At 57.8% G+C, this 15024-nt stretch overlaps 1 protein-coding gene across 1 annotated transcript in view; it reads left to right on the top strand.

Moving 5' to 3' along the window:
- The window catches only part of FA2H (fatty acid 2-hydroxylase), a 52857-nt gene that overhangs the window by 29539 nt on the left and 8294 nt on the right, over window positions 1–15024 (top strand). The window contains exons 2-4 of the mRNA XM_062176959.1: window positions 633–725; window positions 11472–11614; window positions 12168–12274. Of these exons, the coding sequence (XP_062032943.1) occupies window positions 633–725; window positions 11472–11614; window positions 12168–12274 (343 nt within the window). The remainder of the gene's footprint in view (window positions 1–632; window positions 726–11471; window positions 11615–12167; window positions 12275–15024) is intronic.

Genomic DNA, 15024 nt, shown 5'->3' with positions numbered 1-15024 from the left:
GCCAGCCTGTTCTCCCTGGCCTCACCCCGTGTGACGTCAGGGCTGGCTGGGGCTGTGTGATTTTCCCAGCACATTCCATTTCTTTCCAACTTTACCTCTTTGCAGTTCAATTTGACCTTGAGCCTACTAGGGCACTCCTCTGCCAGTTCCACGTGGGGCTGCTGGCGAGACAGGCTCCGTCCCTCCCTGCTGCCTTGCCCGCTGTGTGCACCTCGAGGCCACCGCCATGGCCACAGGACCTACTGAACAACCAGGGAGAGAGGGAGGGAGGCAGGGTAGACATCAGGCGTGGGTGATGCCCACCCGACACCTGCCAGGGGTCTGGAGGCACCTGGCAGGGACTCCCCCAGCCGCTCTTGTTTCCCAACACTCACTCCCTCTCCCCAATCTTATGCCTCTTTTCTTTTTGTAGAAGTTTGTTTTCTGAGCGAGAAGAAAAGTACAGAGAAGAATGACCCCCACATCAGTGTCCCTCTGCTGTCAGATAGTGCTCAACGCCCTTGAATTCCACCCACCTGCCCCGCCCACAGGGCTCCCGGGGCTCCTGGCTGCTTCCTCATCTTCCGGGAGCTCAGAGCTGGCTCCCTTCCCACCTCTGCTGTAAGTGATCCCCTCGTGTCTTCTCTTTTCAGGGTTCCCTGGAGAAAGAGGCTGCAGCCTTGGTAGAAACTCAGAAGACAGACCCAGCTCTCGAACCAAGGTTCAAAGTGGTGGATTGGGACAAGGTAGCTGGCGTGGGATGGAGGAGGGGCGACTGACCATTAACGACCGCTGGGATAAGGAGTGCGTGTGTGGAGCCAGAGGCCGGGGGACTCACAACAGGAAGATGAGGGGCGAGGCAGCAGGTGCCCCAGCTCACAAGCGGGACCTGGGGCAGCAAACCCATGCCGAGGTTGTGGGGGCGCCTTGTTGGTGGACAGCAGGGGTACAGCACACAAGGAGGTCTCTCTTTGCCCAGAACCAGCCTGTCCGATAACCCTGGAGGAATAGAAGTCTCCTACCAGGACTCCCAGAGCTGAGGAGGGGACAGTGGCAGGGGCAGTGGACCCTGACTTGCGCAGTACGGCCTAGGCACCAGGCAGAGCTGCCCTCGGCATGCGATCGCCTGAGTCACTGATGGCTACAGGGCAGGGAGGCCGCACAGGTATGCAGGGAACAGGTGATGGCACACTCTCTTGGTGTCTGGAGGCCGGCACCTTGCTGTGGTCAGGCAGATGCCGGTGGTGGGGGGAGATGAGATCTGGAGGTGCCGAGCAGTCGCTGATGGAGATGCAGCCCCGGCTGGGGGCCAGGGGAGGAGGTGTTGCCTGGGGGTTCTGGAGGGGACCAGGCCTGGACGCTGTTTCGCTGTAGTGTGGGGCACAGGATTGCCTGTGCGTGGTCATGGTGCTGTTTCCTCTTGGTGCAGATGAAAATGCCTGGTCTGTGCGCTGCAGACAGAAGCAAGCAGGGCAGCCCCCCCACCAGGGCCAGCAACCCCCATCCACACCCCCTGAGTGCTCATGACAATGTGAGCGAGTGCCGGCAGCGTGCCCAGGGGACACAGGCGACCACGGGAGATGGGATGGGTAACAGCTTGCCGGGCCCTTTTGGCCAGGACTCTTTTTTTTTTTTTTCTGACAGGCAGAGTTAGACAGTGAGAGAGAGAGAGAGAGAAGGTCTTCCTTCCATTGGTTCACCCCCTTAATGGCCGTTATGGCCGGCGCACTGCGCCAATCCGAAGCCAGGAGCCAGGTGTTCCTCCTGGTCTCCCATGCGGGTGCAGGGCCCAAGCACTTGGGTCATCCTCCACTGCCTTCCCATGGCCAGGACCCTTGAACCCTGACCTCAGGGTTCAGAGATGGCACCTATCACGTGGGTGAGCCTTCAGTCCACAGGAAAGACGCCTGAGGGCTTCCACCTAGGCTGGGAGAAGGTATTCTATGGCCATCCCCTCCAGGGAGGCATGAGAGTGGAAGGAAGGCCAGCGAGAAGAAAGACTGGCTGCAGCCACACAGCAGGCCTCCTACTGGCTCCCTGGAACCAGGCCTCAACCCTCAGCACGGCCACACTTGCTCAAGTGTCCTCACCCAGGCCAGGCATGGTGGTGGGGGTCTTGGTACAGAAGAGAGACTTCTCTGGATGCTTTGGGGGACTTGTGCTTGGAGGACCAAAAGGACAACAGCTTGGGTAGTTCACAGACCCCGGGAGCTGAGCAAGACAGGCAGGCCCCTTCCCCAGGGCCAGTAACCCCCATCCACGCCCCCTGACTACTTGCCCTGAGGCAGCAGGAGCTTTGAGGGTTCCGCAAATGAGCATGGGACCAGAGGGAGCTGCAGCGGGTCCCAGCCCAGGGAAGGAATGCGGAGAGGAGCCAGCACCTGTGGGCATGGCTGAGAGCATGGACGCTGGGAAGAAGTTCTCTAAAGAAAAAGGTGGCCCAGGCTGGACACGTGAGGCAGGCACAGGGGGCAGGAAAGACTGCCCAGGAGGGGAGGAGACCTGCTCTGGGGAAGGTCCCTGAGCTGTGGATCAGGGCTCACCCTGGCCTGTTACCGTGTGAGGCCAGGGGTGGGTCAAGTCCATCCAGGCTGATCGCCATCACCTGTACCCCAGGGGGACAGCCTCGGAGGGGAAGACGGGCACTTCCTCCCCAGGGCCTGCTCCTGGCTTAGCCTGACCAGTGGGCTGGTGCCAGACGCCAGGCCTGTCTTAGATTCCCTTTTGCACTCACTTTCTTCCTTCTCCCCCTGTCCTCTCGTGTCCCTGGCCTGGCTGAGCCTCCTCCAGGCAAGGATTTGTCGCCAACCTGGGCTGTCTGGGCGCTCCCTTAGGACCCTGGGAAAAGCCAGCTCAGGGAGGCGAGGGTCGGAGGGGCTTTGCTGGTTTCTTCTCCATTTTTGTTTTCTCAAAAGGGTTCTGGTCCCAGCTCATCCACAAGGTCCATGCACCCTTTGGGAGGGAGCGGAGGGGCTGAGAGCAGGTGGGCGCAGGACTCCCCTAAGCCCTGCTTTTGATCCTTACCCAGCAGGACTGAGGAGGCCATGGCGGGAGGGGGTCTCGTAGGACCAGACCTTGAGGAGCGGTGGAGAGAGGCCCACAAGGCAGAAGCTTTTCCCAGCTGGGGGTCCGCAGGCCCCAGGCAGGTTTGCACATCTGGTCCTGAAATTGAGGGTTTGCCAAAGGGAACTCTTTGTGCTTTGCGTTCAAGGTGAGTCCTTGGGTCTGCAGAGGAAGGGAGCCTTGAGCTACCAACCTTCCCTGACCGCAGCAGCCGGGGCCAGCGTAGGCCATGCTGGAGAGAGTGAGGGGAAACGGATGGGGATGCTGGGCCCGGGGAGAAGAGGAGGCCAGCAGGGAGGGGCAGGAGGCCAGGGCGGGTGCGTGGCGCCGGGGTGAAGACGCAGCTGGGGGCATTCACATCCCATGTCAGAGGGCCTGGTTTGAGCCCAGGCTCCACTATCCAGTTCTGGAATTCCTGCTATTACAGCAGTGCTGGCTCGAGCACTTGGGTTCCTCCACCTACGTGGGAGACCTGGAGTGACTTGGCCCAGTCCTGGCTATTATGGGCATTTATGGAGTGAGCCAGTAGATAAGCATACCATATCGCTCGCTCTCTCTTTCTCTGTCTGCCTCTTAAATAAATAAATAAATAAATAGCAAGAAGCAAGTCCAGCTGCCCAGCCTGCTCAGAGGTGAGACACAGTCTGGCTCGGGCCCTGCGTGGAATTTTACTGGAAGAATTTCTAAATCATCTCTTTGATCATCCGGCCAAGCAGGACTGGGGCTTCCTTCAGGGACAAGAAGCCAGGTTGTGGCTCCTCACCCTCTGTGCCTCTCTCCCTGCTTTCTGGAACCCGGCTGTCCTGGAGCTTGAGCCGGTTTGGTGGCCGGAGCTGCCCACTGCTCTTGGTGTCTGGGTACGTGCCTGCTTCCTTTGGGTGCTCGGCTGTGTCCTTCTCAGAGCCCTCCCTTGGGCACCCTCTCCACCACCCTCCCCGCTTGGGGAAGCAGCCCAGGGAGCAGAGGAAACAGGCGCCACCGGAGGGGTCTGCACGAGTTCCCTGCCCAGGTGCCTCAGGCAGTGCAGCTGGCACCACATCCACACTGCTCTTACGGAGCAGCTACTGGTGCCAAGCACTTTGGATCATTTCTTATCTGACTTGAGCCTTCCAACAGCATAAGGATTACAGCTGTCCTGATTGAACTGATGGGAAAGAGCTTCCATCTCCCACCCAGAGTCACCTGGTGGGGACCTTAGTGGTCCAGCTGGCGGTACCCGCTGAGCCCGCCTCTCCACCGCTGCTCCCCTCCGCACATCCTAGAACCCTGATGGTTGGCCAAGTACAAGCCCCTGAGGCCCGTGTCTGGAGAGGGGGTAGCAGGAGGGAGGCGGGAGGCTGAGCAGGCACTGGAGGTGTCTCCAAAACCCAGCCACATCCTCTCCTATAACTCCCAGAAGCCCCAGCCAGATTACAGCATAACCGGCTCCCTTCCAGCATCTTCAGGCTGCCGGTGGGCGTGGCTGTCCTCTTCTCTCTAAGACAGGGAGGCTGTCAGCTAGGTGTGTCACAAAACAAAATGCAGTGGTCCGCTCAACCCCCTGCCTCTCACCCAGCGCACACAAAAAACCCTCGAGATCAGGGGCTGCTCAGTGGACCTGAGCCTGGCCCAGGTGGACCCCACGGGGTGGGCCTGCAGCCCCCTGCAGAGCCACCCCGGAAGCCCCACCTTGCTGGCCCCACTGACCCCTGCCCCAGACTCGGCGCCAGGCTCCTGAAAGCCTCTGTGCTGAGGAGGTCACAGCCACGGGGCCTGGCTGTGCTGAGCTAAGGCCTCCAGGCCAGATGGAAAGAACCCCGGGTCTGGGCTGGACGCCTCCAGCCCTCAGTCTTCTCATCTTAAATGAAGCTGCCACAGCCCCCACCTGGCAAGGTCAGGGGCAAGCAGTGGGAGGGGCAGAGCATCTTGTCCTCACTGCCCGCCCCCAGAGTCCATCCTCCGCCTCCCTGGCTCACAGAGCTGCCCTGGAGCTATGTGCTCTGGGCTCCACAGACATTTCTTTAGACCATTGTCTTGGCCAATGTTGGCGGTGGGAGGGACTGCTGGCACCAGCCGCTGCCCGGCTCCCACATTCCCCTCCACTGTCGAAGAGAAACAGACTCTCAGCCCGGTGGCTCCCTGACCGGGGCTGCCCTGGGACCACGTCCTGGGCCACCTGGGCCTTGTGCTGCGCAGCAGAAGGGGACCTGGGGGGGGGGGGGGCAGAGGAGGCTCCCTCCCCACCCGGGCAGCGGTCCCTCCGCCCACCCTGGGGGCAGCGGGCTGCCCTTTCCCCTGCTGGCTCAGGCTGCATTCCTGGCATAGCCTGAGAGGCCCTCCCCCACCCCTCCCCACTGGGGCAGGGACAGAGCTGGGGGGAGGGCTACGGGCCCACACGGTGGGCGTGGGCGGAAGGTGCTTTGGCCAAATCACCCCGACTTGCGTCTGCCTCCCGGGGCCTATTCCTGTGGTCTCTGGATCACCAAAGGCCCCACCCCCAACCTCTACAAGCTGCCCACTACAAAGCGGTTTCTGGGTACATCTCACCTTCATCCACACGACCTGGATTTAGCTATAGGTTCCCCTGCTATAAAGGGAGGGGGAGCTGGAGGCGTGGTCCCCCTCCCCTCCCCCCAGAGCTTGGCTGGTGCCTTGCCCGAGTCCCCCAAGCTTTAGGAAGCTCTAGCGGGAGGGGCCCAGACCAGGAGCCAAGGGGTTCTCATGGTGAACAGTAGGACGTGAAACTGACCTGGAGCCGCTTCCCACCTCGCTGGATCCCGAGCAGCCCCATCCTTCCTGCCCAAAGCCAGCTCGCAGCCAGCTGCCCTGTTGAAAATGGCTAGCCTGTGGGAGGTGGGTGCACCAGCTGAGGCTCTCCGTCCATGGCCAGGACTCGAGGAGGGTTGAGGAAGGACATCGGTCAGTGCAGGTCCGCCTATGGCAAGATCAAGGTCAAGCCCTCAGGGGGACGTCCCAACTTTGGGAGATTGTGTGGAGGGTTCTATGAGCCGAGGGAAGGGCGAGGAGAGGTTCCTACTGGAACCAGCCAGCCGCCTCTGGAGAGCCCATGAACCTGGGCCTCGGTATTCTCATCCATAAAATGGGCTCACATCCCAGGGAGAGCAGACCCGAGGCCTCTGATGACGGGCAGGAATTTTGCAGGGGAAAAGATGGAGCAAAACTTGCTTGGAATCCCTCCCCGCCCCCGCCGAGTGGTCGTCCCAGGGCAGTGAGGAGGGCTCCTCCCAGAGCTCAGACTGGAGGCCCTGCAAAGCCACGGGCAGGCCACAGGCAGCCACAGGACTGGCCCTAGACAGGGAGCTCGTCGTTTGTACGACTGGCCCACACCTGCCCTTCTGCCCGGGGAAGTCTGTTCCTCATCTCCAAAGGCTGAGCTGGCGACCGGATGTCAGACAACAGAGCCCTGTGCTGGGCACTCCGCTCCCACCGCATCTGTGAGCCCCGCTTCAGCGCCCTGGCTCCAGCCTTCCTTTCCTTCTGATCTGCTTCCTCCAAACTAGGGTCTGGGTTCAGGCTGGCGCCCCTGCTCAGTGCTCAGCTGTGTCCCAGCCGAATTAAACTCATGCATCCTATGGCATTTTTTTCCATCTGCTTTACAGAATAAGGACAACACAGAATAGTGGGTAAACATTTTGCCCAAACCAGTCCATGCGGAGAGCAAGGTCCACCTGGCCACACCCCTCTCCTGTAGCTAGAAATATCCATTATCTAAGCTGGCTAACTCTGAATGAGGTGCACAAAGGAAGCTCAGATACAGGGGAGTTGTGAAGTATACAGAAACCAGGGTTTCATTCATGACAGATAGTGATAAGTGAGGGATGCACGTTATCACCCTCAGAGCAACAGCAGGCCGAGAAAATGTAAAAAGAAGCAGCTAGGGGCCAGTGCCATGGTTCACTTGGTTAATCCTCCACCTGCGGTGCTGGCATCCCATATGGGTGCTGGTTCTAGTCCCAGTCAACCCTCTTCCAGTCCAGCTCTCTGCTTTGGCCTGGGAAAGCAGTGGAAGATGGCCCAAGTCCTTGGGCCCCTGCACCCCCATGGGAGACCAGGAAGAAGCACCTGGCCCCTGGCTTCGGATTGGCACAGTTCCTGCCGTAGCAGCCATTTGAGGGGTGAACCAACAGAAGGAAGGTCTTTCTCTCTGTCTCTCTCACTGTCCATAAGTCTACCTGTCAAATAAATAATAAAAAAAGAAGCAGCTAAAAATAAATAGAGGAAGTAATATAGAATATTTTTAAATATTTGAGGCAAGAAAGGAAGGGAAGACCAGAGGAGACAGACAGAAAACAGCAGGAGGTAGACCTATGCTGATACTGAATGTAAATAGTGTAAACACACCAATCCAAGGAGACTGGCCCAGCAGAAAGCAAGACCCAGCTGTGTGCTGTCTACAAGAGCTGCACTTGAAACGTAAACACATACACAGGTTGGAAGTAAAGGGTGGAAAAAAACAGGCCCTGCCAATGCCAGGCTTCAGAAAGCTGTGCAGCTCTCACGACATCAAAGTGGACTTCGGAACAGTACCAGGACCACGATGGCGATTTCCCAGTGGTCAAGGGGCCACCTCGTCAGGAAGACATGACTAGGCAACCTCAGGCAGCGCAGTCCCCCTGTGTCCCTACCTGCGGCGTGGCAATAACTGCAGGGCCCACCCGGGTAGGTGTGCGGTGAGGAGCGATTGATTTACCACGTGGAAAGTGTTCAGAACCACGCTTGGCATCCTAACAAGTGCTCCGTGTCAGTGCTCAGTTACTGCAACTGGGCCAAAGCTTAAAGCTCTGCCTGTGACCCTGGTCCAGCTTCCTTGGAGGTGGGGCTCTGCAGGCTGCTGCGAGATAAGCTGTACACACGGGCTGCTGGCTGCTTCCTCGAGCTGCTTTCCCTGGTGCAGGTGGCAGGGTGGTGTGTGTGTGTGTGTGCACGCACGCACATGTATGCAGGAGTGTACATTTAGAGATCTAGGGTGGAGAGACAGGAGGAATGAGACAGCATGCATCCCATGAGGCCACCTGCTGCTGAACCCAAGGGGTGAGGTCAAGGAGCCTGGGATCAGAGAGGGAGCAGCAAGTGGGCGGGGTTTGGACAGCTGCCTCTTTGGCTGGTGCCAGGGCGGGATGGCTCCGGGCTGACCTGGGTCATCTTCCAGCCTGAGAAGCAGGAAGTGATCCCCTCCCCCTGCCTCAGGAAAGCAGCCAGCACCGGGGACCTGCCAGGCGCACATGGCAGGAGCCACAACCTTTCCCCCTTGGCACAGTCACAGGAGAATGCCCAGGACCTTGCTTGCTTGTGCCAGGACCCTCACGTCCCCGCTCCCAAGGACTAGCTTCACCCTCAAGCAGCTGGGCACACGTGAAGGCTGGCTCCTGGGAGACCCGCTGGGGCTGGGCCGGCTCTGGTTGGGGACACCTGTGCCGGGAGGAGAGTCCACCTGGGCCCCAGGATCTCTGTTGGCTCTGTCTCCCAGACCTGTGTCTTGTGCCTCCACTTACAGCTTTGGCTCCTGCTCTTCCCGTGCCTGTCCAGACCCTGCCCTCCTGCTGTGGCTGCATCACCCCCCACCCCCTTGTTCTGGAGATCACCCGAACACCCACCACCTCATCCCAATTGTGGGGGTAGGTTGGGGCCCAGTGGCTCCCTTGCATGGGATTCCACGGCTGCTGATGGGCAGAGGCAGGCTCTGAAGGTGGTCCCACCTCCAAGTTCATTGTTCTCAACAACTTCAGTTCACTGACTCATCGGAAATCTTCACGGCTTCTCAATGCCTACAGCTGTGGCCTCTGAACTCTTTGTTCTTTCTTCCCTAGGAGTGAACTTTTTGAACACACTCTGTGTTAGTGTCCGTTTTGATTATTCATTATTTGCACGGCTAACATACTCTTGTACTCTGTGCATTAGAACACATTCAACTACGGCTTAAAGATGAGATAAACATCTCACAGTTGGAAATATGGGCTCTCTAAGGGCAGGTGCTTGGCTTAACGGTTAAAACGCCTGCATCCCACGTTGGAGTGCCTGGGTTCAGATCCCAGCTCCACTTCCAGTTATCCCAGCTTCCTGTTAATGCCCACCCTGGGAGGTGGCAGATGATGGCTCAAGCAGTCGGGTCCCTGCCCAAACTGATTCCAGGCTCCCAGTCCCAACGGTTGTGGGGTGAACTGGCAGAAGGGAGGTCTCTCTGCCTCTTATATAAATATGTTTTTTAAAAGGAAGTAAGGGGTCGGCGCCGTGGCTCACTTGGTTAATCCTCTGCCTGCAGCGCCAGCATCCCATATGGGTGCCGGGTTCTAGTCCCGGTTGCCCCTCTTCCAGGCCAGCTCTCTGCTGTGGCCCGGGAGTGCAGTGGAGGATGGCCCAAGTCCTTAGGCCCCTGCACCCACATGGGAGACCAGAAGGAAGCACCTGGCTCCTGGCTTCGGATAGGCTCAGCGCCAGCCGTGGCGGCCATTTGGGGCATGAACCAACAGAAAGAAGACCTTTCTCTCTGTCTCTCTCTCTCACTGTCTACCTGTCAAATAAATTTTTTTTTTAATTTTTTAAAAAAGGAAGTAAAGTCTTTCTTTTTTAAAAAATATTTATTTTTTCATTTGAAAGTCAGAGTTATAGAGAGGCAGAGGCAGAGAGAGAGTCTTACATCCACTGGTTCACTCCCCAAATGGCCACAGTGGCCAGAGCTGGGCCAATCCGAAGCCAGGAGCCAGGAGCTTCTTCCAGGTCTCCCTCAAGGGTGCAGGGGCCCAAGGACTTGGGTCATCTTCTACTGCTTTCCCAGGCACAATAGCAGGGAGCTGGATTGGAAGTGGAGCAGCCAGTATTCAAACCGGTGCCCCATGGGATGCTAGCACTGCAGACAGGAGCTTTACCTGCTACACCATAGCGCCGGCCCCGAAGTAAGGTCTTTAATATTTTCTTCCTGCTTCTGGGAGTCAGCCTGAGAGTACCAGTGGTGCCCATACTTCCTGCCTTTGGGGACAAAGCACCAACCACTGGACCTGGTGCAAGTTGTCTGCTATTAAAGCTCTCAGCTGATCTGCCACTCACAGAGTTCCCGCTGGTACTGGTCAAGGTCCCAGCTGGGCCCCCGTCATTCTCAACCCCACATCTCCATCTACACTCCTCACCCTGTTATCAACTCCTCCATGTCACATGAGTGCCAACCCAAACCCCAGGTCCTCACTACCCTGGACCTCTGTGTTCACACCGATGGTTCTGCATCCAGAGCTCAGCCTGCCGTGGGTCACCATGAAGCTCCCGCCTGGCATGCTTCATCTCGCTGAGCACTTAATGCGCGTACCGTTATTATTACCTCCATTTTGTAGCCAGGGAAACAGGCTCGGAGAGAAAGTGTAATTTTCCCAAGGTCACAGAGGAAGTGGTGGACCCAAGATTTGTAGTCAAGCCCGACTCCAAAGTTTGAACTCCAGATAAGCCCTACGCTCTACAAAGCAAAGACGGTCGCGCCGGCACACCGGGTTCTAGTCCCGGTCAGGGTGCTGGATTCTGTCCCGGTTGCCCCTCTTCCATGTCAGCTCTCTGCTATGGCCCGGAAAGGCAGTGGAGGATGGCCCAAGTGCTTGGGCCCTGCACCCCATGGGAGACCAGGAGAAGCACCTGGCTCCTGGCTTAGGATCAGCGAGATGCGCCAGCCACGGCGGCCATTGGAGGGTGAACCAACGGCAAAAGGAAGACCTTTCTCTCTGTCTCTCTCTCTCTCACTATCCACTCTGCCTGTCAAAAAAAAAAAAAAAAGTCTCTTCTATTACTGTTGATTCTTTGCAAATTTACTTTGGTGCAAAAAAATTGAAATCCATTCTTTTTTCATAATACGTATTTCCCATTGTGAAATATGAAGCAAATTGTGGAATGTGTGATTAGTTAGATGAATGAGTGAATTACCCAGGCCAACACCAAGCGGACAGCCCATGGTGGAAGGGAAAGTCCCTGTATCACTCCTGATTCAGAAGGTATTGGCTCCTGTTGCTAAACAGTCCAGGGCAACAATGACCCAAGTCCTTGTCTTAGACAAAAAGAAAAGTGTCCTGGGCAATACTTGGAGCTTCAGGTGCGGCTTCATCTGGGTGCTCAGACGTCACCCCCAGGATTCTGCATCGGTAGCTCTTGGTTTGGCGTCCTCAGTGCTAGCCTGTTCCTCTGGCAGGCTCTGCCATCTTAGCAGCTCCAGGAAGAGAGGGTGTCTGCTGGCTCATGGCACCGGCGTAGGTCCTAGGCCTGTCCTGGGTCCTGTTGCTGTGGTCAGGGGCCTGGGAGAAGCAGCTTGGTCAGTTCTGGATCCCGGAAGCAGGAGGGTGAGGAGTCCCCCACTGCCAACACTACAGGTGGGGGGTGGGGGGGGACAGCGGTCACCTGGAAGCAAGCCGGAGACTGTGCAAAGGCATGCGCGTCAAGTCCTCTGGCTCTGTTCCTCGCAGGACCTGGTGGACTGGAAGAAGCCTCTCCTGTGGCAGGTGGGCCACCTGGGAGAGAAGTACGACGAGTGGGTCCACCAGCCAGTGGCCAGGCCCATCCGCCTTTTCCACTCAGATCTCATCGAGGCCTTGTCCAAGACTGTCTGGTGAGCCTGCTCCTCCTGTGGTGGGCTGTCCCTCTTTCTTGATGGTGCCAATCAGATTTGGAAGGGGGAGAAGCAAACGAGCCCCTCCCCAGAGCCCAGGGAAATGCTGTAAGCCCTTGGGGAGGGCAGAACATGCCATAGGCATGTGCGTGATTTTATCCACCAAGCAGGTGACAGCCCAACACATGGCCAGAAACCACTTTGAATGCCACCCCTGGTCTAGTCCAGACTTCTGAGAGGGATTTACAACCTTTAACGCCCATGGGAACAATTTTGCTTGCAATTAGCACCTCTGCCACAAGAGGTCAGTGTTTACCCAAATGCATGCACTGCGTCGGTAGCCATGGGCCAATAACTCATCTTAGAGATGGGTACATGGATTTATAGCCTCCTCTCCTCTTCCCCTCTTCCCCACACCATTGCCCGCTTCGACCCACACACCTTCTGCATGTGCTCTGGTGTCACTGTGTACCCTATTGAGATGTAGGTCTTTAGGAAACGGCCCCTGTTGATTTCCTGTGCATGAATCTCTCTGACCCTGGCCTTCCTGCAGGTACAGTGTCCCCATCATCTGGGTGCCCCTGATGCTGTACCTCAGCTGGTCCTATTACCAGGCGCTCGCCCACGGCAACGTCCGGCTCTTCACCTCGTTCACAACAGGTAACGCCTGGTCCCTTCCTGACCTGCTGTGTGGTCCCTGATGCCGGAGACATCAGTGTTCTCCCAAGTCCTGAGTTTCTGAGAGCACAGGACCCCAAAGCACACCACAAAACTCGTTTAAGGGAGGCCTGTCTGTAGAAGCAGTCTTCCAAAAGAGGATCGTGCCGCCACGCAGATAGATACAAACACCAGCAACACCTCAGCAGAAACTAAAAGTCATTTCACTGGTGACACAGCTAAGCGCTGGGCTCAGGCTGGTTGGTGAAGGTAGCACAGATCAGCAGAGAACCTGGGAGAGAGCGATCCAAGAGTATCCCTGAGAATTCCCAAGGCAAAGAGCCATGCAGCAGGACCCCAGCCTGGCAGGGGACGGCTGAGTGACCTCGTGCCACGCCATGCTGCCCAGGGATGCCTCTTTGAACCCCAGCAGCCCTGTGAGAAAGGCACCATCATTATCCCCCTTAAGAGTGAAGAGAGTGTGCTCATTCCCACATACCATGATGTCAACATGTCATGTTCTAACAGCTAACCCAAGGTCATGCAGTGATACCCACTGGCTTAAATAAGGAAATAAAGTAGAGCCGAGAGAATGGCAAGTGTCAAGCGAGTGACTCAAGGTCGTGTGGCTGGGACATGGGTACCAGGTGCCCCTCCCAACTCTAGTCCTGGCAGAGGACCCAGAGAGGGATTGATGTGAGGCAATGTCCACAAAGCCAGTAGAACTCTACTGCCCAGGGCAGCCATGGGTTCAGGTGCGGCCACTCTGCCAGCCTGCCCTGCAGGCTCACTGCCTACCTGGAGCCCCCAGGTACAAGCCACCCACCAGGTGGTCTGTCTGTCCCGGCCCAGCCTGCCTCAAGCAGGTGCAGGAGGAACAGGCTTCTTAGGTGGGCTCCTGGCCCTGACCACACCTGGCATTCCTCACGCTTGGCCCTCTGAGTCCCCTCGCTCTGCCAGGCTCTATCTCCAGCTCCATGGCCCCACACTCAGAAGCTTCTCTCCAGCCTGCCTCTCGGGGAGCAGCTAGTCAGAGTCTGAGTGATTCAGATGTCAAGGTGACCATCTGACCCAGGGTAGGGTGGGGGACATGCAAGCTGCAGGGAGACCCCCTCCACCCATCCCAGAGCTGCTGTCGGTCCCCGAGGGTTGCCGTGTGCACCCCGTGTTACCCTTTCTGCCCACTCTGAAGAGCTCGGCACAGCCCAGGGCTTGTTGCTCAGAGGCCTGCTCGCTGAATCGCCCACTGTTCGCCCGGCGCTCCCCTAACAATCACCAACAGTGGCAGGGCCGCCAGGGCTGGCCACCGGAGGGGGAAGGGGACGCTGAAGCTTTGGCCCAAGTCCCTCTGCCGGATTCCTCCAGAGATGCCACTCAGTACCAGCTCCGGCCGGATGGGCAGACAGGGGTGATGCTGGGGTGAGGGGGCGGGCAGAGGCTTGCCCTATAGGAGGGGACTTTTCTGTGTGGCAGGGAGGGTGACTCAAGGGCTCCGTGAGCTCTGCAGGTGGCCCAAATGTGCCTGTGTGATAAAGGCCCAGTGTGGAGGGTTCACAAGCCTGCGGCCACGATGCCAGCAGTAGTGGCATGAGAGACGCCTCGCTCACCCTCCCCACGCAAGGCCCAGGGCACAGAGCAAGGCTGGGGGAGGTGGCTGGAATAAACACAGAGGGGTCAGCGTGCAGGGAAGCAGGGGACATTGACAACACTGACTGCAGACAGCCATTGGAGCCTGGAATTCCTAGGGGCATCTACGACAAGGCTTGGGAAGGCAAGAGGGGTTCCGCAGAGTTAGGGTAGCCCACGGGCATGTTAGGATTCTGCTGTGTCCACTCAAACCTGATTTGAGAGAGGTGGATCCTTAGGGGGTAGAATGTCAGTGACATGGGATTGCCAGCACAGAGATGTGGGTAGTTGGCCTAGAGCCTGGTCTGAAAGAGCTGGGGGTCACCTCTCCCTGTCTGCCCTCCTGGGCTTGCCCCCTCCTTCAGCATCCACCTGTGCAGATGCCTCGAGCCCTTCCAAGGCACTTCCTTAACTGCACCCAAAGCTGTTGCCCTCTGGGCCGGGTTCTGCTCTGAGACGGGCACACAGCCCTCAGAAAGGGCTTCTTCTACTGACTATACTCCCAACCAGTCTCCATATACTCCCAACCAGTCTCCAAGCACCTGCCGCAGTGGGCACCGGCGATGCCAAATGAAAGGCCAGACCCTGCCCTTGTAACGCTCAACACCACGTGGAAGACAAGACAGGCGAGGTGACCCCCACCAGCCAGTGTGATCCAGGGTGGTGAGGGAGGGGCCTCCCGCGTGGGCTGCCTCACCCCAGTAAGCCGGCAGGGAGGAGGGACTTCCAGGGAAGGAAACGTGAGCAGTTGATGGAGCTGGGAGGAGAGACGCGGCACACCTAAGGAGCTGGGTGGTGATGGAGAGCAGAGGCAGGGACGTGGCCGCCAGGGTCAGGTGTTGTAGAACCTCGAGTGCCACCCCATGGGGTTTGGGCTCTGCCTGAAGGTCAGGAGCCTCCGTGGGAGGCTTCGATAGCGTGTGGAGAAGGGGGTAGGGTTGATGGCTGACGCTGTACTGGGAACATGAGTGATGGGATAATGTGAGGTGAGATTCATATAATGGAAAATTAGCCATTTGAGAGTGTACTGTTCAGTGGTGTTTATTACATCTACCACCTCTGCACTCATCTAAAACACGGCCATCACCTCCAAAGCAAACCCTGGACCCCGCATTTCTCCCTCTTCC

The sequence above is a fragment of the Lepus europaeus genome, chromosome 19, assembly GCF_033115175.1.
Source record: "Lepus europaeus isolate LE1 chromosome 19, mLepTim1.pri, whole genome shotgun sequence".
In the NCBI taxonomy this organism is placed as follows: Eukaryota; Metazoa; Chordata; class Mammalia; order Lagomorpha; family Leporidae; genus Lepus; species Lepus europaeus.
The sequence above is the reverse complement of the archived record's forward strand: the minus strand, read 5'-3'. Positions and strand labels throughout refer to the sequence as shown.